This window comes from Orcinus orca, chromosome 19 (assembly GCF_937001465.1).
Source record: "Orcinus orca chromosome 19, mOrcOrc1.1, whole genome shotgun sequence".
Taxonomy (NCBI): Eukaryota; Metazoa; Chordata; class Mammalia; order Artiodactyla; family Delphinidae; genus Orcinus; species Orcinus orca.
In genome coordinates this window covers 44,329,892-44,357,390 of record NC_064577.1, presented here as the reverse complement: position 1 = coordinate 44,357,390, position 27,499 = coordinate 44,329,892, and the positions used below count along the sequence as shown (strand labels likewise).

Genomic DNA, 27,499 nt, shown 5'->3' with positions numbered 1-27,499 from the left:
TGAAACAACTATAGCCCAATAAAAATTAATTAATTTTAAAAAAAGAATTGGGGGCTTTCAGCTTTTTTCCTCATGCGCCCACTCTCACATGAATCAGCCTCCCCCTATATCTCCCCCACCCCACCACTTCGTTGGAGATCCTAATCACGGTAGACATATAGATCAGAGCTTTGAAGACTTTGAGGAATAAGCAGATCAGAAAGTCCAAGTCTCCAACCCCTTCCACCTGTGACCTTCCCAGGACTGGTTGGCAGAGCCAGGCACAAGGCAGATGCAAGGTAGAAGCCTGAAGGCCGTGAGCGGCTTCCCATCCTGTAACTCAGTCCAGGTCCTGGGGACTTATAGAGTGGTCCTGACAGCAGAATTAACATGATGGGGAGTCTAGGGAGAGACAGGAAGGGGGGAGAGGAGGGACACAGAGTCAGATTAGGGGTAGTAGATCACTTGTGTCTGGCATCTACCCTCCTGCTTTATGCAAATGTTGCTTTAGCTCCAAAGAAGCCACATTCCGGGACTAGTTTGCTGTTTATTTAAAAATACACAGATTTTGCAACCCGTCTGGAAAGCTCTGAAGGGGCTCCCGATAAGGGCATCTCATCATATCCCAGCAGCAGGGCAGTAAATCGAGAACATGCAGAAACATCAAAAAAGCCCTTCCTTGATCAGATGTTGTAAAGAATTTGCAAAGTCTGCAGATAAGGAGATCACTAGAGAGAATGCATGTGTGAGTCCCTCAGAGAAAGCCCATTTATTTTCTCCTTTTCTGTTACCTTCTGCTCTCTAGCCGAGCAAGGCATGCACAGCAAGGGGGAGGTGGGTGAGCGCTGGTTGTGAGGCTACGCAGCCCAAGTCACACATGGTCTCTCTTCCCCAGGTGCCCTGCAATGCGCCTTTCCTTATCGGTTTTGAAATACAAGGCACAGAGACTCAACGACTGCCAAGGGAAAAGGCTATCACAGAGCAAATACCTGAAGGGGAGAGACATATTTGAGAAAGAACAGATAACATTTTCAACATATTTAGAGATCCCAGCCCTCATCCGGCTTCAGTATCCCTTCACCTGAGCTTTTACCAGTAAGATGTGTCAAACAAATTAAATAGTTGATGGGAAGGCAGGAGCCAGGCATCTTACCAGTCCTTTTTTCTTGTGTTGGAGCCAGCCTGGAGACAACCATGCTGAAATAATGGGTCTTGGTAATTTCACAAGCTAAGGGACTCCAAGCACGCCATACTTCACTTACTTTGCAGATAGTCACTCAGCCCCCTGACCAAAGGGAATATCAATTTTTGCTGAGAATCAGTAAAAATTATTAAATAGCAGTGATGAGGGGCCAGGAATTAGAGTTCCTTTTATAGGTCAAATTAAGGCTTCATCACTTTGTTATAAAGCAGAAACTAACATGCCATTGTAAAGCAATTATACTCCAATAAAGATGTTAAAAAAAAATTAAGGCTTCATGAGTCTCTTCCACTCTTTCATCCTTCCCATCATCAGCCCTGCTTGTTAGCTAAAGAAATGGAGGAACAAGAAATTTCAATTAATTGGAGGCAATATTGGAGGAACCTGAGAGTGCCCCACACATGACAAGCTTGCAGAGAGGGTTCTGATGGGAAATCCAAGACAAGCCCATAGAAAGGTAGAGTAAGGAGGTGGGGTGTACTTCGAAGGTTCAATAATCTGAAATGTACAACGAGAAAGATTAATTCCAGATTGCTATAGCTGCAAATTCTCTTGAAGGATAACTGGAAGGATAAACATAGTGTGAATGGGGTCACCAGCTTAAAGAATGAAAATACACCAGGTTTTAGGAGGGAGATCTCTAAAAGTGAGAAGAAAGAGAAGGCTGGGTGTTTAAGTCTCTCTCTCTCTCTCCTTCTCTCTCTCCTGTTAGAATTATGATACATGTTCCTAACGTTCTTGGCCTTTCATATATCCTTGAGACCCGGTCTTACCTGGTTAATTTCCCCTCCAAAACATGGCACACTCTTTCTATTTTGACTCCTAATAAGCTCTTCCATTTTTCTGAAAGACTTTCTACTCATTCTATGCCTGGAAAACCTTATTTGTTTCCCAAGATGCAGCTGAAACATCACTTCCTCAAGGAAGCCTTCCCACCATCCCTAGACAGAGTGAATCTCTATCCTTGTTGCTCTACCCATGTCTCCTTTTTAAAAAAATTTTATTAATTTTTATTGGAGTCCATGTCTCCTTAATTCCACCACTGGGCCCTTATGTTGCATGTATCACTTGTTTATATGTCTGTTCATTTTTGTATCTTTAGTACCTAGGGGAAAAGACATATCTTGTAAATATATACGGAATATTGAAAAGATGAATGAATACAAGAGTAAAGATGAGACAGATGCAACATTTGGCATAGGTGGCATGATATTAATAGCTGATAGATATAGCAAATGTATTTAGTTTTTGGTTTTCTATCTTCTTCCTGCTAACATAAAGATCTTCAAGATTGAAATAACAATAACTTTATTAAGGCGGGTATTTGGCTCACTAAGTCATATCTGTAGCATCACATTCAGTTCCAGGTGCCATATTTTTTTTTTTTTTTTTTGCGGTTCGCGGGCCTCTCATTGTTGTGGCCTCTCCCGTTGCGGAGCACAGGCCCTGGATGCGCAGGCTCAGTGCCCATGGCTCACGGGCCCAGCCGCTCCGCGGCACGTGGGATCTTCCCGGACCGGGACACGAACCCGTGTCCCCTGCATCGGCAGGCGGACTCTCAACCATTGCGTCACCAGGGAAGCCCCCAGGTGCCATATTTTAAGAGCATCTTAGACTCCCTAGATTGGAAGGGACTGTAAAGATTATCTGGCCCAATCTCCTTTTTTATGACAATGTTTTCATCAAGTGGTTGTCCAGCCTCTGATTGCAACCCACCCATCACCAGATCCAGGGAGCTCACAACTTCCTGAGACAGTCAATTTTCTCTTCAAACCACTCTGACTCCTTTTCCTCATTTAAGATGAAATTTGTTTTACTGAAACTTTCCCCCTTTGCTCTTATTGCTATTCCTTCAGCTACCAGAAGACATTCATAACGCCTTCCTTGCCTCAGTCTTTCCCACTCCAGGTGAAACCCTGTTATCCTTCAGCAACTCATTATATGACACGACAGTGTCACACAAGGAACCAGAGGAATATCCTCTGACAATGCCCGGAGCAAAATGTAAACTGTTCTGCATGGTGTACCAGCATAGAAATCCATTAAGACTATAACATTTTCCTCATTCTTGTAGTCCTACCAGCTACTTATGGAGACTTGTTGAACATTGGCTTTTGTTTCAAGCCCTTTACACACATTGTCTCCTTTAATTCTTTTCCCATTTTGCACACAATGGAACTGAGACTTATAGAGGATAAATACATTGAACGGAGTCACGCTACAAATACTGTGTTTCTATTAATACAGCTCGTGGTTATTTTTTGCTTTGTTGACTTTTTTTTTGGCAGTCATACCCAGAGGTAACTCATACTGAAACATCTAATTATTTTTTGCATATATGGTGGCTTGGTTTTATTTTCTCCACCTGGATTCATACAGTGATTTAAAAGGTTTTTTTTTCCAAATTTTTATTATGAAAAATGTCAAATATTGAGAAAATATTAAAAGAATAGTACAATGAGCACTGTACATCTACCACCTGAATTCAGTGGTTACCATTTTGTCAGGTTGGTTTCATATAACTTTTTATTTATGCATCCATCCTTCCATCAACGCATTTCAAAATAGGTTGCACTTCACCTTTAAATTTTTTTGTGTGCATCTCCTAAGAATAAAGGACATTGTCCTATATAACCAGTTGTCACACCTAAAAGAAATTAGTGGGACTTCCCTGGTGGTGCAGTGGTTAAGAATCTGCCTGCTAAGAAATAGAGACACAGATGTAGAGAACAAACCTATGGACATCAAGGGGGGAAAGTGGCAGGGGGATGGTGGTGGTGTGATGAATTGGGAGGTTGAATTGGGATTGACATATTTACACTAATATATATAAAGTGGATAACTAATAAGAACCTGCTGTATAAAAAAATTAATTAATTAATTTTAAAAAAAAGAAAAAAAAAGAGTCTGCCTGCCAATGCAGGGGACACAGGTTCAATCGCTGGTCCGGGAAGATCCCACATGCTGCGGAGCAGCTAAGCCGGTGTGCCACCAACTACTGAGACTGCGTTCTAGAGCCCGTGCTCTGCAACAAGAGAAGCCACCGCAGGGAGAAGCACTCGCACCGCAACGACGAGTAGCCCCAGCTCGCTGCAACTAGAGAAAGCCCCTGCAGCAACGAAGACCCAATGCAGCCAAAAATAAATGAATAAAAATAAATGTATTTTAAAAAATGTAGCAATAATACCCAGATCATTACAAACTTCTCTAACTTTCCCAAAATATCTTAAAATACACATCACATAAAATTTACCATTTTAATAATTTTTAAGCGTACAGAGCCCTAGGGTTAAGTACATTCACACTGGTGTGCAACCAACTGCAGAACTTTTTTCTTTTTTTTAAAATATTTATTTATTTATTTGGTTGCGACGGGTCTTAGTTGCGACACATGGGCTCTAGTTGAGGCGTGTGAACTCAGTAGTTGTGGCACGCGGGCTTAGTTGCCCCGTGGCGTGTGGGATCTTAGTTCCCCGACCAGGGATTGAACCCAAGTCCCCTGCACTGGAAGGTGGATTCTTTACCACTGGACCACCAGGGAGGTCCCTCCAGAACTCTTTTCATGTTGAAAAACTGAAACTCTATAATTATTTAACAACCACTCCTCATTCCCTTCTCCCCCAGCCCCTGACAACCACCATTCCATTGTTTGTCTCTGTGAATGTGACTACTCTGGGTACCTCATGTACGTGAAATCATACGTTTGTCTTGTTGTGAGTGGCTTATTTCACTTAGCATAATATCCAGTTTCATCCACATTGTAGCATGGGAAATGTAGAATTTCTTTCCTTTTTAAGGCTGAATATGTTCCATTGTATGTATATATCACATTTTATTTATTTATTCATTTGTTGATGGACACTTGAGTTGCTTTCACCTTTAGGCTGTTGTAAATAGTGCTGCTGTGAACATGCATGCATAAATATCTTTTTAAGACCCTGATCTGATTTCTTTTTGTTATATACCCAGTAGTGGAATTGCTGGATTATATGATAATTCATAGAATGTTTTTTTGAGGACCCTCCATACTGTTTTCCACAGCAGCTGGACCATCTTACATTCTCACCAACAGTGTACGAGGTTCTAATTTCTTCACATCCTTGCCAATGCTTGTTCTTTTCTTTTCTTTCTTTCCTTTTTATTTTATGGTAGCTATCCTAATGGGTGTGAGGTGGTATGTCATTGTGGTTTTGATTTACTTTACTGTAATGATTAGTGATGCTGTGCACCCTTTCATGTGCTTATTGGCCATTTGTATATCTTTTTTGGAGAAATGTCTATTCAAGTCCTCTGTCCTTTTTAAAAATTAATTAATTAATTAATTTTTGGCTGCATTGGGTCTTTGTTGCTGTGCGCAGGCTTTCTCTGGTTGCAGTGAGCGGGGGCTACTCTTCGTTGTGGTAGGAGGGCTTCTCATTGCCATGGCCTCTCTTGTTTTGGAGCACGGGCTCTAGGCACGTGGGCCTCAATAGTGGTGGCTCTCAGGCTCTAGAGTAAAGGCTCAGTAGTTGTGGTGCACGGGCCCAGCTGTTCTGCAGCATGTGGGATCTTCCAGGACCAGGGTTCAAATCCTTGTCCCCTGCATTGGCAGGCGGATTCTTAACCACTGTGCCACCAGGGAAGTCCCTGCCCATTTTTGATAGAGTTGTTTGTTTTTTGCTGTTGAAGTGTAAGAATTTTTTAGATTTTCTGGGTATTAACCCCTTATCAGATATGTGATTTGTAAATATTTTCTCCCATTGCGAGGGTTGCCTTTCACTGTGTTGATTGTGTCCTTTGTTGCAACAGTGACGTTTTGAATTCAAAATAGCTTACCTTTATCCCAACTAAATTTCATGGCTTTGCAAGTTTTCATCTCTGCCTAGAATATCCCTCTACCTTCCTCTGTTTGGATAACTCTTATGCATCTTCCAAGACTCAGCCCAGTTGTCACTTCCTCCACTCCTATGAGTTAGAAGCCTTACTCCTGTATTCCTAGAGTGCTCTCTGAAGGTGCCTCTGTCATGGCTTTTAGTCCAGTGCATTATAAGCCTCTGATTACCTTGAAGGCAGAGACCACCTTGTTAGTCTTTGTTTTCCCAGTGCCTAGAACAGTGGCTCATAAATTCCTATTGCATTAGCAAACGTTATATTTAGCTGAACATTCTGAACTAGAGAGATCAGAGGAAGTCAACAAAAAGGGAGGAAAGTAATGATGACTACAAAGCATGTGTACGTTTTATAATCATCAAATAATGTAAGCATATATTATTTCATTCCCCCCAGCTTTGTTGAGGTATTATTATTATTAGTTTTTTTGCTGTACATGGGCCTCTCACTGTTGTGGCCTGTCCCGCTGAGGAGCACAGGCTCCGGACGCGCAGGCTCAGCGGCCATGGCTCACGGGCCCAGCCGCTCTGCGGCATGTGGGATCCTCCCGGACCGGGGCACGAACCCGTGTCCCCTGCATCAGCAGGTGGACTCCCAACCACTGCGCCACCAGGGAAGCCCTGTTGAGGTATTATTGACAAAAAAAATTTGTATGTATTTAGGTTATACAATGTGATTTTTAAAAGGTGTACAATGTGATGATTTAATATACACATAGTTTTTTTTTTTTTTTTTGGCCACTCCACACAGCTTGCGGGATCTTAGTTCCCTGATCAGGGATTGAACCTGTGTCCTCAGCCGTGAAAGCACGGAGTCCTAACCATTGGACCACCAGGGAATTCCCTCACCTCACATAGTTTTGTTTGTTTGTTTATTTGTTTTTGGTTTTTGTGGTGAGAACTCTTAAGATCTACTCTTAGCAAGTACAGAGTATACAATACACTATTATTAATTATAATCACCATGCTGTACATTAGTTCCCCAGAACTTATTCATCTTATAACTGAAAGTTTGTACCCTTTGACCAACATCTCCCCATATCCCCTACATCTCCCCATATCCCCTACATCTCAGTGTCTGGCAACCACCATTCTACTCTTTGGTTCTGTGAGTTCAACGTTTCTAGATTCCACATATAAGTGAGATCGCACAACATTTGTCTTCTGTGGCTGGCTTATTTCTCTTAATGTCCTTCAGGTTCATCCATGTTGATGCAAATGGCATGATATCTTTCTTTTTTTATGGCCGAATAATATTTCTGTGTGTGTGTGTGTGTGTGTGTGTGTGCGCATCACATTTTCTTTATCCATTCATTGGTCAATGGATTGATACTGAGGTTGTTTCCATATCTTGGTTATTGTAAATAATGCTGCAACAAACATGAGAATGCAGATATCTCTTCAAGATACTGATTCTATTTCCTTTGGATATATACCCAGGAGAGGGATTACTGAATCGTATGATAATTCCATTTTTAATTTTTTGAGAAGCCCCAATACTTTTTTCCATAATGGTTGTCCAAATTTACATTCCCATCAACAGTGTACAATGGTTCCTTTCTCCACATCCTCACCAACACTTGTTATCTCTGTCTTTTTTTTCTTTTAAATAAATTTATTTATTTATTTATTTTTGGCTGCGTTGGGTCTTCGTTGCCACGCGGGGGCTTTCTCTTGTTGCAGTGAGTGAGGGCTACTCTTCATTGCAGTGCGCGGGCTTCTCACTGTGGTGGCTTCTCTTGTTGCGGAGCACGGGCTCTAGGCATGCGGGCTTCAGGAGTTGTGGCATGCAGGCTCAGTAGTTGTGGCACATGGGCTCAGCCGCACCGCGGCATGTGGGAACTTCCCAGTCCAGGGCTTGAACCCCTGTCCCCTGCATTGGCAGGCAGACTCCCAACCACTGCGCCACCAGGGAAGCCCCCTCTATCTTTTTTTTTTTTGTTTTGTTTCCTAAATTTTATTTAAGAATTCATACAAAATACTCCAGATAACTGAGTTTCGATCCTCATCTTCCTCCTCTTCTTCATCTTGATTAATCTGGAAGTAACGTAATTCGTAACTTTCTTTGCTGTTAGCAACTACGCGTAACCAATCACGGAGATTATTCTTCTTCAAATATTTTTTGGTGAGATATTTCAAATACCTTTTGGAAAAAGGCACCTCGGAAGTTACAGTGATCTTGCTTTTGCTTCTTTCGATTGTTACAACACCTCCTCCGAGATTCCCAGCTTTTCCATTCACTTTGATTCTTTCCTGAAGAAACTGCTCAAAATTGGCCGCATCCATGATTCCATCTTCTACAGGATGGGTACAGTCAAGAGTAAACTTCAGGACCTGCTTCCTTTTTTTGCCCCCCTTCACCACAAGCTTTTTCACTGGCGCCATCGCCGCAGCGGAGGCAGAAAAGCCCTCTATCTTTTTGATAATAGCCATCCTAGCCATCCTAACAGATGTGAGGTGATATTTCATTGTGGTTTTGATTTGCATTTCCCTGATGATTAGTCATGTGAGCAAGTATTCATGTATCTGTTGGCCATTTGTATGTCTTCTTTGAAAAAATGTCTATTCAGGCTCTTTGTCCATTTTTTTCATAGATCTTTATTGGAGTATAATTGCTTCACAATACAGTGTTAGTTTCTGTTGCACAACAAAGTGAATCAGCCATATGCATACACATGTCCCCATATCCCCTCCCTCTTGAGCCTCCCGCCCATCCTCCCTATCCCACCCCTCTAGGTCATTGCAAAGCACCGAGCTGACCTTTGTTCATTTTTAATCGTTATTTTTATTTTTTTGTTCACTGAGTTGTATGAGTTCTTTGTATATTTTGGATATGGTTTGCAAATATTTTCTCCTATTCCACAGTTTGCCTTTTTATTTTGTTGATGGTCCACTTTGCTGTACAGAAGATTTTTAGTTTGATGTAGTCCCGTTTATTTATTTTTGCTTTTGTTGCCTGTGCTTTTGGTGTCATATCCAAAAAATTATTGCCAAGACCAATGTCAAGGAGCTTTCTCTCTATGTTTTCTTCTAGCAGTTATATGGTTCCAGGTTTTACACTTAAATCCATTTTGAGTTATTTTTTGTGTATGGTATAAGATAGGTTCCAATTCATTCTGTTGCATGTGGATATCCAATTTTCCCAACACTGTTTATTGAAGAGACTAACCTCTTAACGTTGTGTATTCTTGGTGCCCTTGTCAAAGACTAGTTGACCATGTGTGTGTGGGTTTATTTCTAGGCTCTGTATTCTGTTCCATTGGTCAATATGACTGTTTTTATGCCAGTATTATACTGTTATTATTACTAAAGCTTTACAATGTGGTTTGAAGTGAAGAATTGTTATGCCTCTGGGTTTGTTCTTCTTTCTCAAGATTGCTTTCGCTAGTCAAGGTCTTTTGTGGTTCCGTATGAATTTTGGGATTTTTTTCTATTTCTGTGAAAAATGCCTTGGAAATTTTGATAGGGATTGCATTAAATCTGTAGATCATTTTGGGTAGTATGAGCATTTTAACAATATTAAGTCTTCCAATTCATGAACATGTGATATCTTTCCATTTATTTGCATCGTCTTCAATTTCTTTCATCAGTGCCTAGTAGTTTTCAGTATACAGATCTTTCACCTGCTTGTATTTTATTCTTTCTGATGCTATTGTAAGTGGGATTGTTTTCTTAATTTCCTTTTCAATAGTTCATTGTTAGTGTATAGAAATGCAAATGATTTTTGTATGTTCAATTTATATCTTGCAACTATACTGAATTCTTTCATTAGTACTAACAGTGTTTTGGTGGTGTCTTTAGGGTTTTCTATATATAAGATCCTGTCATCTGCAACTAGAGAGAATTTAACTTCTTTTCTGGTGTGGATGCCTTTTACTTCTTTTACTTGCCTGATTGTTCTGGCTAGATCTTCCAGTACAATGTTGAACAGCAGTGATGAGAGTGGGCATCCTTGTCATGTTTTTGATCTTAGAGGAAAAGCTTTCAACTTTTCTCCATTGAGTATGATATTAGCTGTGGGTTTGTGATATATGGCCTTCATATGTTGAGGTACATTTCTTCTATACCTAATTTATGGAGAGTTTTGAATAATGAAAGGATGTCGAATTTTGTTAAATGCTTTCTCTGCATCTATTAAGATGATTATATGGTTTTTATCTTTTATTCTGTTAATGCAGTATATCACACTTACTAATTTGCAAATGTTAAATCATCCTTGCATCCCGGGGAAAAATCCTACTTGATCATGGTGCATGATCCGTTTAATGTGCTGTTGAATTGGTTTGCTAATATTCTGTTGAGGATTCTTGCATCTATGTTCATTAGGGATATTGGCTGAAGTTTTCTTTTCTTGTAGTGTCCTTGTCTGGCTTTGGTATCAGGGTAATGTTGGCCTTGTAAAATGAGTTTGGAAGTATTCTTTCCTCTTCAATTTTTTGCAAGAGTTTGAGAAGGATTGGCATTAGGTTTTCTTTAAATGTTTGGTAGATTTACCAGTGAAGCCAACTGGTCCTGGGCCTTTCTTTCTTTCTTTTTTTAAAAAAATTTATTATTTATTTATTTATTTTTGGCTGCATTGGGTCTTTGTTGCTGTGCACGGGCTTTCTTTAGTTGCAGCGAGCAGGGGCTACTCTTCATTGCGGTGGGCGGGCTTCTCATTGCGATGGCTTCTCTTGTTGCGGAGCACAGGCCTCAGTAGTTGCAGCGTGCAGGCTTCGGTAGTTTTGGCTCGTGGGCTCTAGAGTGCAGGCTCAGTAGTTGTGGCGCACGGGCTTAGTTGCTCTGTGGCATGTGGGATCTTCTGGACCAGGGATGGAACCCATGTCCCCTGCACTGGCAGGCGGATTCTTAACCACTGTGCCACCAGGCAAGCCCCCTGGGCTTTTCTTTTGATTACTGATTCAATCTCCTGACTATGTTCAGATTTTCTTTTTCTTCATGATTCAGTCTTGGTAGGTTGTATGTTTCTAGGAATTTATCCATTTCTTAAAGGTTATCCAATTCGTTGGCATGTAATTGTTCATAGTAGTCTCTTATGATCTTTGTATTTCTGTGGTATTATATTATCTTATTCAATCCTCATAACAGTAAGTAAGGTATATATATTTAATCTCCATTTTACAGAGGAAGAAAGTGAACTTAAGTTAGATGACTTTCCTAATGCCACACAGCTGATAACTGGTGGAGCTAGGACTTGAACCCAGGTCTTTTCACTCCCAATTCATTGTTCTTTTCCTGTGGAGGTATTGTTGAAGTAACTGGAAATGCTTAGCTTGGAGTAGAAAAGACTTAGGGCAGATATTATAGATATTTTCAAAGATCTGAAGGAATGTCACATGGGGTTCTTGAAAGGGCTTCCATTCATCTTGTTTTGCTTTTATGAGTGAAATTAGGAAGAACTTTTTGATTATAAAAGCTGTCCAAAATTGAACGGGGCTTCTTAATCAGCTCCCTATCACTTGAGGTGTTAAAGCATCAGTATATGGCCATCTGTCAGGGATACTGAAGGGAAAGTTCTTGGGTGGGAGCCTAGACCAGGTGACCCTGAGATCTCTCAATGACTCTAAGATTCCCTTTGGGTCTTCCCCCATATCTCCTGTGAACATTTGCATGGCACTGGCTTAACCACAACCACTACTGAAGATGGGCATCACCTCTTTATGGAGGACTGGATTGTATGTTGCTCCTAGAAGCAAATAAAGAAAACAACTCTGACATGAAAGAAATAAAGATTGATTCCCATCAATAAATGTGTTCTGGGGACTTCCCTGGTGGTGCAGTGGTTAAGAATCCGCCTGCCAATTCAGGGGACATGAGTTCGAGCCCTGGTCCAGGAAGATCCCACATGCCGCAGAGCAACTAAGCCCGTGCACTGCAACTACCGAGCCAATGTACTGCAACTATAGAAGCCTGGGCGCCTAGAGCCCGTGTTCCATAACGAGAAGCCACCACAATGAGACGCCCACGCACTACAACGAAGAGTAGCCCCCACTCGCCACAACTAGAGAAAGCCCGGGAGCAGCAACAAAGACCTGACGCAACCAAAAAAAAAAAAAAAAAACAGAAATGTGTTCCTTCCAATGATGCTTAGGATTATGATGCTAAGAAAGTTCTCATTCTTGGAACCAAGAAATCAAGATCTCCAACACTCAAAGGTGTAATCAAATGGGAGTGAGGGAAACAGTTGCATTAGGGACAGGCCAGAGGGGACTGCTGAGCAAAACTTCCGATCTGTAGGCCACCTCTTTCTCCTGAACTACTTTGAAAACTTGGCCTTGGATTCTTTCTGGGAGAAAGGAGAAGTCAGCCACCTGGAGAGTCAGAGTAGGAACCAAAGTCTTAGGATATAACCCAACTGTCAAAGGTCCTTCATGCTCCTCTGACAGCATGAAGTCAAAGGCTTGACTGCTCAGTGCAGCATGGAGCTCCTGAGAGGAGTGGGTATTAGAAGAACATCGATATCTACACATTCAGGATTTAATAATCTAGACGCATATTGCTATCACCCTTCTGTGAACCCTGACCTTCCTTTCAAGTCCCTGGCCCTCAGGTTCATTAAAAAATCTGATCACTAGTGACCTACGCCCCACTAACTGACACTGCCTCAGTCCTTTCATTTCTGCTCTGGCCCTGACACACTCCAGGGATGCAAAACAGCTGGGGCTCAGTGGTGAGAAAATAACTTGCTAGAGAAATCTGTCTACAGCAGGGACTTCAGTGTGGAGCTAGGAGATGGGAAAAGGACATCAGGAAATAAGAGGTTTTGCCCTGCTGAGCAGGGCCCCAGGATGCAGAGGTTGTGGCAAGGATGAAATTCTGAAATTCTCTGCTCTCTAAGGGAAGAAAAATGAGAGAGAAATAGCATCTCTCCAGCTATAGCTTAAATAACTTTAAGGTCACCCTTTGAGTCACCCTCTGGTTTCCCATTGCAGCTTTAAATTCTGGATCTAAGACCTATCCCCATATAGTTTTTGAAAGGGTGATTTGTTCCTGACAGCTTCTTTTTCAAAATGTAATTTTGAGGTCTTACCCACTGTCTCTGTAATTCTCATTCTGAACCTTAACGGAGATATAGCACTGGAGACTGTGGACAGGACGTGACATTTTCCAGACCTTGACATTGAACAAGGACAAGTGGTATAAGAAGTGACTCTGGGTCCAACAGGATGTGCAGACTGAGGGATATACTTCTCTGAGGGTGGGGCTGGGACACGCTAAGTGATCGGTGTTGCCTTAGTGACAGCATTTGCAATGTGACCAGCTAGACTCAGGGGTGCCACCTAAGACTGCAGAGCAGGTCGTTGGCCTGACCCAGCGCTTCACAAGACCTCAATAAATGTTTGCTGAGCACATACTTGGTGCCACCCACAGTGAGAGGTGGGTGGGGCTATAACAACCAATACTATTGGCATAGCACTTCCTTTTACAAGGCCCTTTAACAGATATCTTATTTCCTCTCTGTAAGAGCTCTGTGAAATATGCATGGCAAGTAGTATTATTATCAACTTCATTTGACTGATGAAGAAACTGAGAGCGACCTGCCCAAGGTCATACAGCTAATCAAGGATGGAACATGTTTTTAGACTCTAAATCCCATATTCCCTCTCCTATAAGAAAATAACCTACACTTGTGGCCAAAATAGCTAACTTAAAACAGACTATACCTATGCAGGGAGTATGGATGATAGAAGATTGGCCTTGTTTGTTAGTTGTGAGGCTGTGTATTGTTGGGTATATGCGAATCCATTATATTCTTTTATTTATGTATATGTTTGAAATTTTTATAATAAAAAGGGGTTTTTAAAAGGATAAACCTGGGCTTCCCTGGTGGCGCAGTGGTTGAGAGTCCGCCTGCCGATTCAGGGGACACGGGTTCGTGCCTCGGTCCGGGAAGATCCCACGTGCCGCGGAGTGGCTGGGCCCGTGAGCCGTGGCCACTGAGCCTGTGTGTCTGGAGCCTGTGCTCCGCAACGGGAGAGGCCACAACAGTGAGAGGCCCTCATACCGCAAAAAAAAAACCAAACCTGTGTTCTGTGCTCAAATCCCGCCCCTTCCAAACTCTTCTTAGATAATTTTCATTTTCCTGTCTCTAAGTTTTCTTTCAGTGGCTGAGATCGCATTACTGATAGTGGCTGCCATTTACTGAGTGTTACATTGTATCACTCTAAGTGCTTTCTCTACAAGTCTTACTGTTTAATCCTCACAACCACCCTATGACTAGTTACTACTATCCCCATTTTGCAGATGAGGAAACTGAAGCTTAGAGAGGTCACATAACTTGCCAAGATCACAACAACCACTGGAGTAAATACTAGAGCTGAGACATGAACTCAGGTTTCTCCGACCTGAGAGCTCTATTTTTAACTGTTATTTCCTACCTTATAACCAGAGGGGGAACATCCTTCTCTTGAGGCAATACTATTTGAAATGCACTTTCCTTTTCAGCATTTTACAAGAAACTCTGAACATGGAATTATTGACCTTCTCATTCCCCCTGCTGGAAAAATAGGACTTGTAAACAGAAAATTCTCTTTCATTCAGCCAGACCTGTCCGTCCCCACCTCCCTGAGGGGATTCAAGCACGTAACTTTGTTTTGTAATCTCAGGTGGATGAAGCTGGCATCTACCATCTGAGCACAGGGGTCATGGTTATTTTTTCAGTTCCTGCACCTGAAACTTCTATCAAACAAGTGGGGAGGCAGGTGGAGAGGGGACAATTGCCTTCAAAAGAGGTTTAGGTTCCATGTCTCTTCGTGGATTCACTGAGGACCAGCTGTTGGCAGGCAAGGTCTTTGACCCTGGTTGGACTGGCCAAGGTTAGAAGACACCAAAATCAGTATAGCCGGGATGCCCCCATCTCAAGTCCTGCCTGATTTCAGCCAAATCCAGGGATGGCTAGGCCTCTCTCCTCTCTAGCAGCGGCCTTCTCCCACTGGTGAGAAGAGCCTTCGGCTATTATCTGGTATGGTATCAAATATTTAGCTGGAGAACATTCAGAGCGCTTCAGGGACACAGGGAACTGTTTAGATATCAGATTCTCTCCTGCCAGGTCAGGCGAACCCCCTGTTGACGAATGGCTGTGTTTCCTCAAGCATCTTTCCCAGCAGCCAGTTATCTTCTGTGCCCTTTAACTGGCTGTCCAGCTGAGAGGCCCCAGGCCTGCAGAAGCTGTTCTTCTAATCCCCATCTCAGGCTCAAGCTGCTGCAGTGGTCGATGGAAGATTGTTTACAAAAGTTGAAGGCTCACTGCCTTGCACCTGGTTTCTGTCTGGCCCACGCTGACGGGGATGAAGGATCCTTCATTTATCTCAGCCTCTCTTCTCAGGCAGCTCCTGCTGTCACGGCAAGCTTGGGTCGGTGTTTCACTCCCTGATAAGCAGGCTTCTGAGGAGGCAGGGAGAGCCACTTACGGGCCTTACATACCTCTCTCAAGACCCCCATCCCAGCCCAAGGGGCAGCAGGGCTGGATGGAGCAGGGGCTTCTGGGGGTTTATATAGAAGGTCAAGTGGGCCTTGATTCCAGCTATCTGGTGGCAGGGCATTTTGCTCTTTTTCTATTTACAGATTTTGGAAATAGGTAGCCAAATAACCCATCTGCCCTTTTTACCTCAGGAGAATAAGAGAGCAAGGACATCTGCTGGGCAAGGAACTTCAGGGACGACTTTGTTATATGAAGGATGGGGACAGACAAGGTAGAGAAAGGCCCACTGGGACAAACACAGCATTCAGAAAGGATGGAGTTGAGTGTGAAGAGTGCAGAAGCCTCCTCCCTAAAAGACCCTAAAGATAGAGAGACATTCATGATAATAACTAACATTTATGGGGTGTTTACCATGCGCCCAAGCCCTGTGCTAAGCACTTGATCTCATTTAAATCCCAAGAGGTAAATACTCTTATTACATTCATTTAACATAGGAGGAAATAGAGGCTTAGAGAGATTAAGTATACAGCCTGTAAGAAATGCTGAGATTTAAACATAGTATAGTTGGTTCCAGGGCCCCAAGCTCTCAATGACCATGCTGCAGTTGAGAGACACGCTACGGGCGGCTGAGTGAGAGGCTGCAGTTACATGGCCACTGACGTGGGTTTAGGAATGTGGGTGCCCGGCTTTACTGGGTGACAACCCTGGTACTTGAACCTGGAGTGAAGAAGAAAATCTAGGTGGTGGGTTAGAGGAAGCAGGTAGCAAAGGGTAAGTGTGAATGGGTCCCTCAAGGAAGCAGAATTTGGAGAGAGGCAGGGGACCACGGGGCTCCTGACAGCTTTGGGGGTTTTGAAGAGGCAGATTTCCATTAGAACAACCGCTTCCCCTTGACTTGGATGAATCCATTTGCTGCCTTCCACCTTCCTGGGAAAAGTCAGTAACCCTTTGGACATGGATTCCAATAGTAGATGCAGTGGTGGTTCTCTTTGGATAGAGCCAGAAGTTAATAACCTCAGTTTCTGAATCTATTCCAAATAGTTGAATAATGTACCGACCCTCTAGGAAGGTGTTGCCTCCCTTCCGGGACAGGTATTTGGAGTTGTTTGGATAAGTCAGCACCCTCCCCGGCACTGGAGGAACATTGGGTCCGGCCAGAGAAAGGATCTTCCTGTTCACGGACTGGGCCTTTAAGTCCCCACAGACGCACTTGTGCTGACGATCTTGGAGAACCAGGGAAGAGGGCGTGGATGGTGCAGTGTGATAGTCCCCGGCTATCAGACAATTCTGTTGAGGGGTCTGGTGCATCTTTACTTTCAAAGCTGATTGTAATATTCACAGCTGAGTGGAGAAGAAGGACTGAGGCCGCTTACCTCAGGGCCTCAGTCCCAGGAAGGGCTGGTCCAGGACTCAGGTTTCTGTTCCATTTTTTGTTCCACCACTGAGCTGCTATGGGACATTAAGAAAGAGGCGCCACATCTCTGAACCTTCTCTTCTGGAACAGGGAAGTCTGTCCCATTCCCTGTTGTTAGAATGTGACAAGGACAAGGGCAAGTGGGACCACTTAAAATAAGTGTCACCTATATTCAAGGCAAGGTGGCTGATCAAGGTAAGCCCACGTCTCTGTTTTTCCTGTACCTCCTGTGGCCGAGGTCTGGGCTTCTTCTCTATTGGAGCAGCCAGATCATCTCCCAGGAACTCACTGTCTGGGGGCAGAAAGCATCGATCGAAGGCTTCAAGCTTCATTCCTACAATTGCAGCTCCTATCTGAGCCCTTGAGGACAGACACTTGGAGACAAGGGGAGATTGGGGTGGGGTAGGGAGGGGATGCTCTGTTTCCTTCTCTTCCAACCTGACGCCGCCAGGACTGGGATGGTGACAGGCCCTGGACTCAGCGTTCAGAGAAGCTGAGCCTTGTGGACAAGAAGCAGATAAACTGCACCAGGCCTCTTAATGAACCCAGCGCCAGCTTCAGATAAACTGTCGCCACTCACTCCTCCCAGCCCTCCCTTCTCCAGGAAACACTTCCCGCTTTGCATCAGCAGTGGGCTTGGAGCGGGAACTGGGACCCTACTGCCTGTTGCTCTCCAGGGAAGTTCTGGAGGGAATGGAGACTCTTGGGAACTCTAATTAGACCTGTGTTTGATTTCCCTTAGGTCCAGCTGAACCCAACTCTCCAGGCCCAAAGGGAAGCAGGAAATTAGCAACTGTTGGAAAAATAACAGGTAAAAACCACTGGGGCAATGTTAATTTAAAAAAAGTGTTCCCCAGGACCTCAAGAGTATGACTGTATTTGCAGATATGTTCTTTAAAGAGGTAATTAAGGTAAAATGAGGCCATTAAAGTGGACCCCAATCCAATATGGCTAATGTCTTTATGTGAAGAGGAGATTAGGACACATAGACCTGAGGGAAGACCACATGAAGACACAAGGACATGACAGCTTCTACAAGCCAAGAAGAGAGACTTTAGAAGAGACCAACCCTGCCAACACCTTGATCTTGGACTTCCAGTCTCCAGAATTGTAAGAAAATAAATTTCTGTCGTTCAAGCAAAAAAACAATGTGTTTTGCTTTCTTATTTTTTACCACTCTCTTCCTTTCATTTCTCCTTTGAATCATCAATTCTTTCTAGCCACAGAAGAGGTACGTTGTACATTACAAGAAGGTAAATTCTGTTTAGTGATGTTGGGAGCCCCATCCCAGATCAGCAGGGCAGTGGCAAAGATAAGACTAAAATCTGGGAGTCTTGCTTCTCACCAGGAATATTTCATTATAATATTTTCTCCTCCTATTTATCTCAACAATTGCCCCAATTTTATGCTTTGTTTTGGCCCTCGAAGATCTGCCCATGCAGATGCTGAGAAATGGATCATCTCTTTGTAGGTAACTGGGACAAGCAGACTCAACCTCATTTCTTCTATGTAGCACGCTGCTAGGATAACCCCAAGCTGGGCTGCACCCCTTGTAGTTGCCCAGCCTTGAGGCCAAAGAAAGAGTCTGGGGACAGCGACAGAAACATCAATGGTTTATCGCACAGGGGGATCTTACGCAAAGGGTCCTGGAGCGACACGCCACCAGGTGCGACCAATGGCGAGCTACTGGGTAGGAGGCTACCATTTATAGGGTAGAAGGAGGCTACCATTTATAGGGGGAATCAACACCAGGTGGGATCATCAGTTACCAGGGGCTAATTAAGCCCTGTAATTAAGAGGATTGGATAGTCATGTGAGTGAAGCAGGGACTGGTGGAGCAGGGGGGGATGCACAAAGAGCAAGAGAACAGCCATCTTGAATGGCCTAACCATACACACTATGAGCTCACAGGAGCTATACAAATGTTAACTAAATATTAATATCCTTAAGGGTGTGAGCAAATGATCATTCTTATTAGGGAAATGGAGAAGCATTTTTCTGAAGGCATTTGAAAGAGAGGTAGATGTTTCTTTTCTTTGTTTATTGAAGTATAGTTGATTTACAATGTTGTGTTAGTTTCAGGTATACAGCAAAGTGATTCAGATTCTTTTCCATTATAGGTTATTACAAGATATTGAATATAGTTCCCTGTGTTATACAGTAGATCCTTGTTGTGTATCTGTTTCATATGTAGTAGTGGGTATCTGTTAATCCCCAACTCCCAATTTATTCCTCTCCCCCTTTCCCCTTTGGTAACCATAAGTTTTTTCTATGTCTGTGAGTCTGTTTCTGTTTTGTAAATAAGTTCATTTGTATGATTTTTTAGATTCCACATATAAGTGATATCTTGTGATATTTGTCCTTCTCTGACTTACTTCACTTTGTATGATAATCTCTAGGTCCATCCATCTTGCTGCAAATGGCATTATTTCATTCTTTTTTTCCTATAGCTGAGTAATATTCCATTGTATATATATACCACATCTTCTTTATCCATTCATCTATCGATGGACATTTAGGTTGCTTCCACGTCTTGACTATTGTAAATAGCGTAGCAATGAACATTGTGGTGCAGGTATCTTTGCGAGGTAAGAGTTTTTGTCTTTTCCGGATATATGCCCAGGAGTGAGATTGCTGGATCATATGGTAAGTCTATTTTTTAGTTTTTTAAGGAACCTCTATACTGTTTTCCATAGTGGCTGCACCAATTTACATTCCCACCAATGGTGTAGGAGGATTCCCTTTTCTCTACACCCTCTCCAGTATGTATTACTTGTAGACTTTTTGATGATGGCCATTCTGACTGGTGTGAGGTGATACAAGAGGTAGATGTTTTTCATCTGGACAACGTCAGTGTCTGGAAGCAGGTTGAGATGATCTCAAAAGGGTCTGTGAACACCAGGGTAAGACCCAAGCCCAGGACTGGGGAGGATATGAGGTCTTTAACCTCAAGCATATCTGTTCCAAGAGTTTTAAGATTCCACGGGAATTTGGAAGGAGATAGTTACAATGTGCAGGATATGATTTAGGAGGATGAAAGACCTTCTGATTTTTATATCAATGTTTTACATCCAGGGTTAATGTTTTTAACTGAAGGAGAGAGGAGAATTCCACTTTTTTTCCTGACCCAGCTGTTGAGCTTGGACGGAGTGGTATTATCCTCCAAGGGTTTCACCTAAATAAGCAAAGACATGTCACAGATTTCTTCTCTTGGCCACACAGTGGCTGTCTACAACAGCCCTAGTAAGGCTCTGTTGAATTCTGAATGAGTTTTGGATGTTTACTTAGCTGGCGATTCCCTTCAGTACCATCATCCTTTCCATTTGATTAGTAAACAGTCCAGAGCTTTTTACCCAAGGTGTGACCCTTGGAACGGCCTCATCAGCATCACCTGGGAGACTGTTAGAAGTGCAGAATTTCAGGCCCACCCGGATCTACTGACTCTGAGTCTGCAATTTAACAAGATTCCCCAGATGAATCACATGCACATTAAAGTTTGAGAAGCCCTGGTCCGTATTACATGATCTCATCTGATATTCTCTTCTACCTATGAGGTAGGCAGGGCAACTATTTTTTTTTAAGTCGATTTTTTAAAAAAATTTATTTATTTATGGCTGTGTTGGGTCTTCGTTTCTGTGCAAGGGCTTTCCCTAGTTGCGGCAAGCGGGGGTCACTCTTCATCGTGGTGCGCGGGCCTCTCACTGTCGTGGCCTCTCTTGTTGGGGAGCACAGGCTCCAGACGCGCAGGTTCAGTAGTTGTGGCTCACAGGCTCTAGAGCGCAGGCTCAGTAGTTGTGATGCACGGGCCCAGTTGCCCCAAGGCATGTGGGATCTGCCCGGACCAGGGCTCGAACCCGTGTCCCCTGCATTGGCAGGCGGATTCTTAACCACTGAGCCACCAGGGAAGCCCGGGCAACTATTTTTATTTCCATTTCACATCAATGGAAACTGAGACTCAGAGATCAAGTAACTTGCCCAGGCTTATACAACTAAATGCAGGACTTGGAATTTGGACCCGGGTCTTTCGATTCCACATCCCATCTGTGTCTACTAGGTCAGAATTCAGAAGAAGGAGAGACAAGCAGCTGACTCAATGCAAATGAAGTATCCTGAGATTGACCCCTTTGTGCTTCTGTTTTTCTCACATGTAAGATTCTCTCTGAAAGAGGGAGTGCTATGATGTTGAGCTCAGTTCTCCCTCCCTTCAGTCCTTTTTTCCCCAGTCACCTAACAGCATCTCTAACCCCGGCCAACTGCTTCACAAGTGCAGGCTCTTAGCAATAATTGTCAGCACCTGTCATAGCGCCTGGCGTTTAGTAGGCGCTCAGCAAATGTTTGTTGAGCCAAATAGAATTACCCAGCATTAGTGCAAGCTCTCAGCTGTTGATCACCACGGTGCGCTGGTGAAGGAGTGTTCTGGGTCTTTGTGACTCCTCTTTCTAGTCTTAGAGAAACATTCAAATTACAGGTCCTCCTGACAGGAATTAGGGACACCACCTTCCGCAACTTGAATGGCAGATTTTAAAAAGAAATTCCATTGTCTGTGCCTATCTCTCTCCTGAGTAGGGCCCAAGCCAGGAGCTGCGAGTGCCTGGAGTTGATGAATGCGGAATTTGCTTGCTTACACTGGAAAACAGGCTCTGCTGCATTTCCTTTGACTGGAAGTTTGGAGAGTGTGGGAAAAGTCAAGAGCATTGGAAGAGCCAGGTTTGAAGCCAGAGGTCAGCAGAAAGAGATTACTGGGTGACAGTAACTGGGATCTGCTTGTAAACATTGGCTAGTATTTGAGGCTTTCTCTGAGACTGTTGACAATGGGAAAAACCTAAAGTTAACCACACAGGGCATTTCAGTGCATCTAAACCGACACAGGCTGAGCAGGAAATGCCCAGTTTTATTTGCTTGCTTCCCCAAGAGAGCAGAAATGAAGCAAAGCTCTGAGAAGGGCTGAATTATTATATTGTAAAACATTTTCTGAAGATCTGGGCTATGAAGATGGATCCCAGTAGTAAACCTGACAGCTGTGCCACTCCTCCCTGCACTTTAGCACCTCCCACCAAAACATAAATGAAAGGAATATACTGTGTTTTCCAAGGAAGCAGTCAATCCTCCCCCTCTAGGAGCAGGGCATGTATTCGGGGGTTCTTCTACCTGGGTATGGCTGGTTGTGCTGCCTTGTCCACACGTTCTCACCCAGCCTTCTTGGTGTCTGGTGAAATCTGTGGGCCATAAGACAGATAAACCTATAACTTTGTCTTCCTTTGAGCACATCAGATCCTTAGCTACAGAGCCAGTGAGTCCCAGATGCAACAAGATACCATGTGGCCTTTGATCACATGAAAATTAGAGAGGCTTGGTTCATCTTTGTCCAACTTCCTTAGTACCCAGCATCATGACTATTTTGCTTCTACATAACAATCTGGGGAGGAGGATATTCAGCTCTTCTGGTATGTGGGGGAAGAAAGCCCCCACTCCCTTTGTCCTTAACCTGCTCAACTTGTTTTGGCTAGGAAGTCTGCAACCTTGGGATTTTCTAGGAGTTCAGAAAGAAAGACAGTACCAGCTTCAGGGTATATCTATTTCTAGCTTCAAGGAGTTGTTCTCTGAGATGTGTAACCCCATAACTGCTTCCTTTAATTTATTGGTTTGTGTGTCTCATAGCATTGTTGGGAGGCAGGTAGCTTTCTTTCCCTTCCTGTTATTCCCCTCACTGAAATCTTCTACTCCAGACTCTTTGCTGGTTGATTCATTCAACCAACAAGTATAGATGTGTAGAGCACTGTGTAGGCATGGGACAGCATAGACCACTTCCTCTTTGCCATCCCCAGTGTCCCATACTCAGGCTTCTGTCACAGCACTTACAGCATTTTACTACATTTATTTGATATGTTTTCATGTATCTCCCCTTAAAAGACAATGAACATCTTGAGGGAAGGAGTTGCATTTGTCTTTATCCTAACCATCTAGCCAAGGTGTCTGGCACATGGAAAATATTCAGTAGAGTTGATTAAACTGAATGAACAAGGCGAGTTGAAAGGATAAAGATGAATCAGTCGGAGAGATCCAGGTCTCAGAAAGAAAAATAGCAAATCTAAGTTCTTCCGAGTAGCCTGGGCCTGGAGTCAACTTCCAAAATGATTCTGGGATTAGAGATTTGATCTCTTCAACCTTGATATTGCTACAGCTTCAGTGTGGTTGCTGTGCTGTTGACAGTGTTACAGAGATATTTGTCGGGACTGAGGACAGCTTTTAATATATCATTTTGAGTGCCACAAAGGACATTTATCAGTGATTGAGCATTGCTTAGAGACTGTTGCAACAATAAATTTTGTTAATTGATTTGTAAAATTATCGATATACATATTAATGTTCATTTTTTGGTGTGCATTCTTAAACAGAACCAGAAAATGTCAAAGGTGAAAAGATTGTAGGAGGAAGTTCACCTCCTTCTTTTGACAAGTGAGGAATTGAAGCTCAGAGACAGCAAGAACACATCACCAGCTAATGGAAGAGCCGGGATTAGAACCAAAGTCTTCTAATTCATCATACAATGCTTTAAAACTATGGAGAAGATGGAAGTGGCTGTGCAAGAGTTACTTCTCTCTTATTCAGGGGACCTGAGCATTTTCCCCAACTTTCTTTCCCCGCCCCATCATTGCTAACAGTTACTGAGCACTTACTATGTTCCAGGCAATTTGGCATCCTCTCACTTAATCTTCACTATAACCCTATGAGGTAAGCCCAATAAAATAATAATCACAGTAATCATTTTTCCCATTTTATAGAACAGGCACTTGCCCAAGATCATACAATTAGTAAGTGGCAGAGCTGGAATTTCAACTCAATATGTCCCACAGCAGAGTCCATGCACTCAATCATAGTATTTTCATAGCTTTACTCAGATATAAGCACTATCCCACCGTGGAGAACTGAGTGCCCTTGCTGAAAAAGGAATCAGTCTCACCAGTTAAGTACCAGTCTCCATCCTATTTGGTACACATCTGTTTGTAATGCTTTGTTTTTATGTCCATCTCTTCCACTAGAGTAGAAGGCGAAGGGGTTGTGTCTTTCACCTTTTTATTTCCACCACCTAGTACAGTGCCTGGCACAGAGAAGGTACCTAACAAATGCTGAACAGAGCTCTGATAGAGCTCACAGGGTTATCCGGCACTAGTATAACTACTCAGAGCCCCTGAGTTGGGGACCTGACCCACCACATCTCTCCTTTCCATTTGGTCTCCTTGTCAGAGAAAGAACAGCCTCTTTCATGCCCTACAGAACAGAAATGTCAGTAGCTAATCTTTCAATCTCTGAAGCCTAGTGGCTGGCCCAGTTACTCCTTTGCTGGGTGCCTTCTGGCAGTCCACGTAGGGCCCTCCTAGTGAGGATGGGCTCTAAAAACCAGGGGCTGCGGTGCCTGGCATATCTGTAGGTAGAGTGTTCCACATGGGAAGCTGCCTTTGTTCTCTGGTGTAACGCAGACCCCTTATTAGGGGAGAGCTATGCCGGTGGAAGAGAGCAGTGGTCGCAGGGCACCCCCCTCACTACTTTGGTGTCTGGAGCCAGGAATTCCTGCCTCTCCTTGGTGGCTTGGCTGGACTTTCCCAAACTGTGAATGACCTGGGCTTGGCAGAACGGGTCTCATAAGATTATTGGGGATTGTTGCCTACCAAAGGCTAACCTGCTGTTTTGACACAAGGCCAATTTCCCCAGATCCATGTTTTCAAACTGGGAGAAGGGTTCATGCCAGTGGGCCTGATGTCTGACCTGAGATATTGCAGTGTCTGCTTTGACTTGAAACCTCTACGTGCAAAGGTATCACCTGGTCGTGCTGTTTGCACGCTTCTAGTCAAAGCTCCATAGGCCCAATGTCTGACTCCCCACATCCACTCCCTCTTCCGGCTGAGGGAACTGACCTGACCCAGGCCTGACTAGGCAGGGTGCCTCACCATCCAGGTCTTTCCCCTTCTTAATAGCCAAGGAGTTCCAAGCTCCCATGGGGAGACGGCCTGCTGTCCACAACCCCTTTCTCCCCAGGGGAAAGGACAGGAACCTTTCGCCCCGCGTCCCCAAGAGAGGCGCGGACAGTCACGGGAGGGGGAAGAGAAGTCCCCCGCACTGTAAATACTTCTCAGATGTTTCCTGTAAATCTCCAGATGTGTCAGCAAGGCACAGGGAAGAGAGCTTGAATTAGAGCCGATTAGAGACCATATTCTCCCGGAGGAGGGCAAGCCTGCCCATCAAGCGAGCCCCCCAGAGCCGCGGGGACCACCTTGGGAGGAAGCATCTCTCCTGACAGCTTTCCCGGCAGCTGCCCGGTGCCGGCCAGCTTTTGGAAGGACGGACACCCTTTCCCCTTTGCTCTTCTGCCCTTTGTGGCGGGAGCGCCTGTGCCGGCCCGGGTGTGTCCTCTCCCCGGTGAGTGCGGGCGCGGGGGGGGGAGGGCGCGAGGAAGAACCCAGACGTGGCAGAAGCAAACTGCCCGGGCCGGTGGGTGATTTATGAAGTGCTGAAAAGCATCTTCGAAGCTGTCATTTATCTTACCGCTCTCAGCCTAAATAAACACAGAATCCGCCTAATGATAGTTACAGTGGAAACATAACACCCGAACCTCATCGCCATCGCTGCCAGCCCATCTCCTGCCCACTCCGCCCGCGGCCCCGCGCCCGTATCAGCCCACAGCTGCACCCTAGCGGCTGCCTCTGCGCCGGTCGGCCGGAGGCTGCGGACCTCAGCCGGCCCGCCTCGCCCTGCTTCTCTCCAGACGCCCTCCTCATTTCCCTCCCTCCTTCTCTCCCTCCCGTTTCCCTCTTTCTCACCCTCATTCATGCACCCACGAGTGCACGTCCCTGAAAATAATTTGTCAAGAGCAGAGGCACCATCTTCATCCTGCCAGGAAACAGCACTGCTGCCTCAATTCAGCTGCAGCAGGGGCTGGAGAGGACCCTTGGCCTGGATGTTCCCACTCTTTCCCTGTCCTGGAAGCTTCCTAAGGTTGTAGTGGCTTGATCCAGCCTGGTCCAGGGGACTCCTACAAGGTCAAGGGAACTCTCTCTGTGGTTGACCAGATCAGGAAAGGCAGAGGGGCTGGGGAGGGTCTTGGGTATCACTTAGGGTAGAGAAAGAAGGAAAATCTTTTTGCTCCTTGGTGTTTTTGTGTCCTCCCAGGGAGGAGGGAAAGGTTCTCCTGCTAGATGAACTTTCCTCTCTCTATTGCTGTTCTTGGACTTGAACTTAAAACTCCCCTTCCTCTTTGGCATGTGGAAGGCCTTCTGTTTTTGGAGACTCTTCTGTCCTGGATCTCAAAGCAGATAGGCCAGGACAGTTATATCATAGGGTGGTTCTGGATGAAGCCCTCATCCAGTGGGGTACCCTCTCCAACTTGGTCCTGGGGAGGTGGGACTTAGGGCCAGGGCTGTGTTTGACAGAGGAAAAGAATGCAGTTATTCTAACAACCAAGGGGAACCAGCCCCATGACTAATGGAATCATCATCCCTTCAATTCTGCAGAAACCAGTTCCCTAAAAATGGGAATTTCAGAGCCCAAGGCAGTGCCTCACCAGGGACAGTTTTGGATTTCATCCGTGTAGTATTAACTTACACGCTAGCATATACATTACACTAGACATATAACTCACCCCTAATTTACTGTTGTCTTTCTGTGTGTGCAGTGTCTTGTTCTTGTAGACAAATTTGGAGATCTAATAACAAAGTGAAGGAAGGATTCTTCAAGGGAAGGTGTAATCTGAGTAGACCTCCTGGAGGATGTAGGCTTTGGAAAAGGGTATAAGTAAAGAAAGGGCTGCCACCTACCAGTTGGGTGGGAATAGAGAGGAAACCTTGAGGAAAGAGAAACTGGGAGTGAGCTTATAAGACAGAACAAGAAGAGGAAGTAACTCTGTTTGTTCACTAAGAGTACAGACCCGGGTATTTTTAATTTTGAATTTTGCTTCCTAACTCAACCCTGACTTGTTCTATCAGAGGGTTATGGAATGCGGTCCCCTGCTGTTTTAGTCCCAGAGTTGAAGCCAAGCCAGAGCAGCCAATACCGTGGACCCACATGACTGTGAGGGACTCTGCCAGTTGGGTTCAGAAGAGGGGCTCTTGGTTTAAGATTTTTGATGACACCAGCAGCCTCTCCATTAGTCTGTGGGTCCCTCCCCTCCCCAAAGAGTAGGAACCCCTGCTCCCCCAAATCTAGTCTGCTCCGCCAAGCCTCAGAATTCTGCTCAAAGCAGAAAGTCAGGGCCTTTTTCATAGTACGCAGAGGAGTGTAACAAAGGAGACATCCATTTTTTACTAGTGGTACCACTGCTTATCCATTAAACTAACATAAAAATACCTGTTCCCTGCCTGGCTCCCAGAGCACCAATTCAAATGAATGAGGATGCAAAAGCCCATGGTAAGAAAATCTCTCCCTGGGTAGTTCCAGATGAAAGAACAGCTCTTCAGTGCTTCTAGTGAGTTAGACAATGAGGCCTCTCCTTATAGCAGGTGGGGTAATCTCTGCATTTTTTTAATAAGAGGGGAGCAGAAAGCCTCTGAACAGTTGAATGAATTTTCTGAAGTCACACAGTAAATTACTATTGAAGACTTGATTCTTTATTGGATCACAAATAA

General features: G+C 44.2%; 1 protein-coding gene across 1 annotated transcript; it reads right to left on the bottom strand.

Annotated features, from left to right (window-relative positions):
• Positions 1 to 7,976: 7,976 nt before the first annotated feature.
• Positions 7,977 to 8,452, bottom strand: LOC125962191 (60S ribosomal protein L22-like). The gene has a single exon (XM_049702552.1). The coding sequence runs from the start codon at positions 8,431 to 8,433 to the stop codon at positions 7,999 to 8,001; it is 435 nt and encodes a 144-aa protein (XP_049558509.1). The 5' UTR covers positions 8,434 to 8,452; the 3' UTR covers positions 7,977 to 7,998.
• Between the last annotated feature and the right edge of the window lie 19,047 nt (positions 8,453 to 27,499).

Bases quoted from the DNA above. Each gene is read 5' to 3' on its own strand.
- LOC125962191 (XM_049702552.1), bottom strand. From the start codon at position 8,433: ATGGCGCCAGTGAAAAAGCTTGTGGTGAAGGGGGGCAAAAAAAGGAAG.